Source organism: Nansenia antarctica (genome assembly GCF_963989245.1).
Source record: "Nansenia antarctica genome assembly, chromosome: 2".
Taxonomy (NCBI): domain Eukaryota; kingdom Metazoa; phylum Chordata; class Actinopteri; order Argentiniformes; family Microstomatidae; genus Nansenia; species Nansenia antarctica.
The window spans coordinates 45,184,165-45,186,664 of NC_137675.1; the positions used below are offsets into that span (position 1 = coordinate 45,184,165).

General features: G+C 50.5%; 1 protein-coding gene across 4 annotated transcripts in view; it reads right to left on the reverse strand.

Moving 5' to 3' along the window:
• gtf2f1 (general transcription factor IIF, polypeptide 1) overlaps positions 1-2,500 on the reverse strand; it is a gene marked incomplete at its 3' end in the record, with an annotated part of 20,073 nt that overhangs the window by 7,397 nt on the left and 10,176 nt on the right. For all 4 annotated transcript variants that reach the window (XM_080523901.1, XM_080523899.1, XM_080523900.1 and 1 more), the window contains 2 exons: positions 1,783-1,953; positions 791-999 (listed from right to left, as the gene is read on the reverse strand). In XM_080523901.1, coding sequence (XP_080380027.1) covers positions 791-999; positions 1,783-1,953 — 380 coding nt within the window. The remainder of the gene's footprint in view (positions 1-790; positions 1,000-1,782; positions 1,954-2,500) is intronic.

Here is a 2,500-nt window from a genome sequence, read left to right on the forward strand (position 1 = left end):
TCCTCAAAAAAAACGAAAAAGTGCCAGGATCAGTCGGTGTGGTTTGACGGACCATCCAAAGCCCAACCTTCACAATGTGATGACCAATCGCTAAGCCACGCCCCCTTTGAAAACTCAGACAAACAAACAACGCTTCACGCTTGCCTATAGTGACTTTTGCTGTGATATGATTGGACAATTTCTATTTTGGGGCGTGGCTTAGTGATAGGTCCACTGTCTGAGAAAGGAGAACCGGTACGAATCAAATCACGAATCAAATCACGAATCAAATCACGAATCAAATCACGAATCAAATCACTGTCTGTTCACTGGGTTTAGACATTAAACCCAGTTCTTGTTGAAACACTGTTTAGTCCATGTTGGGGCTGGTCTTGGTGTGACATGGTGTGACAGGTGACCAGGGCTGCGTACTTCCTTTCCAACAGGAACATTTGTTTTTCCGCTCCCCTCATTCATCACTCTGCTCTAACTCCATCACTTCTCTTCTCTGCCCTCCTCCCCATCATCCATCCCTCTCTCCTTCTCCTGTCTCCTCTCCATCTACCTCCTCCTCCTCTCTTCACCCCTCTCTCCTCTCGATCCATCCCCCTGGTTCTCCTCCCTCCATCCCTCTCTCCTCCCCCGCTTCATTCCTCTCTCCCCCTCCTTCTCCTCCCTTTATCCCTCTCTCCTCTCCATCTACCCTCCTCCTCCTCCTCCTCCCTCCCTCCATCCCTCTCTCGCTTCTCTCCATTTATCCCCCCCCTCCCTCTCCTCCATCCATCTCCTCCCCCTCTCCCCTCCCTCTCACCTTCTCCCAGGCTGCTGTCACTGTCGTCGGTGCTCAGCTCCAGGTCGTCCTCCAGGTCTGTGATGCGCAGGTCGCCCCCCCTCCCTCCCTTCTTCTTCTTCTTCTTCTTCCCCCCTTTCTCGCCCTCCTCGTCGTCATCCTCCCCTCTCTCCGGCTCCCGCAGGCGCCTCTGGAGCATGATGCTGAAGTGGTTCACCACCTTGTTCCTCCTGAAGGGGAGGGGGGAGAGACGGAGAGGGAGAGAGAGAGAGAGAGAGACGGAGAGAGAGAGACGGAGAGAGAGAGAGACAGAGAGAGAGGGAGACAGAGAGAGAGAGAGACAGACGGAGAGAGAGAGAGAGAGAGACGGAGAGAGAGAGACGGAGAGAGAGAGACAGAGAGCGAGAGAGAGAGAGAGACGGAGAGAGAGAGAGAGATGGAGAGAGAGACAGAGAGACAGAGACAGACAGAGAGAGAGAGACAGAGAGAGAGAGAGTGTAATGTGAAACATTTATATTCTCCTCCTCTCCCACCCCTGAACTAAAACACTCCAACCCTCCAGTGTCCAGCACACACAGACGGACGGACGCACAGACACACACACACATACACACATGGACGGACACACGCACGGACACACACAGACCGACACATGGACACACACACAAACACAGACACACACACGGACACACACACACGGACACACACATATGGACACACGGACACAGATACACGGACACACACGGACACACACACACAGACACACACACACACACACACACAGACACACACAGACACACACACACACACAGACACACACACAGACACACACACATGGACACACACACATGGACACACACACATGGACACACACACATGGACACATGGACACACGGACATGGACACACGGACACACACACAGACACAGACACAGACAGAGACACAGACACACACACAGACACACACACACACACACACACACACACACAGACAGACACACACGGCAGCCTCACCGTCCCCACTCCTCCTCTGCCTCCTCGGCGGTGAGCGTGCGGTGTTTGGCCTGGGGGACGAAGTTGTACCAGCCGTGCACCGGGAACGCCTCGAACGCCCCGTCTGGACACTGGGTGAAGATGTAGTAGGACGCGTTCTCTGTCACCCCGCCCTTCTTCTGACCTTTGAACCTGCGGGAGGCAGGGAGGCAGGCACACACATACGCTGACTTCAACCCCAGGTCTTTGTCCTTAAAAGATGGTAAAGGGAAGTTTGACCCTCTGGAATCCTGTGGGTTTGTTGTTTTTTCCTTAGTCAACAGTACACATGTTGACAAAAAAAATGCTCTACTTGGAAATAATTAATCATTCTAGGATGTTTGGGGTGATTTTGTAGGGGAGTGCCTCTGCATAGATTTTTTTTTTTTTTTTTTTAAGCTGAAAAAAATACTTTACTCTGAAGCCTTTCTTTTTTTGTGTGTGTGCGAACCATTCTTTCCTGAACCTTAATACTAGGTTTAGGTGGTAACATCTGAATCTTAATACTAGGTTTAGGTGGTAACATCTGAATCTTAATACTAGAATTAGGTGGTAACATCTGAACCTTAATACTAGGTTTAGGTGGTAACATTGGTTAACTCACCATGACACTGTTGTATTTCTATAATACTCTTCTATCGATCCAGGCTAAAGTCAATGACCTAACATGTCATGACATTAATAATGCACGTTGCTACCC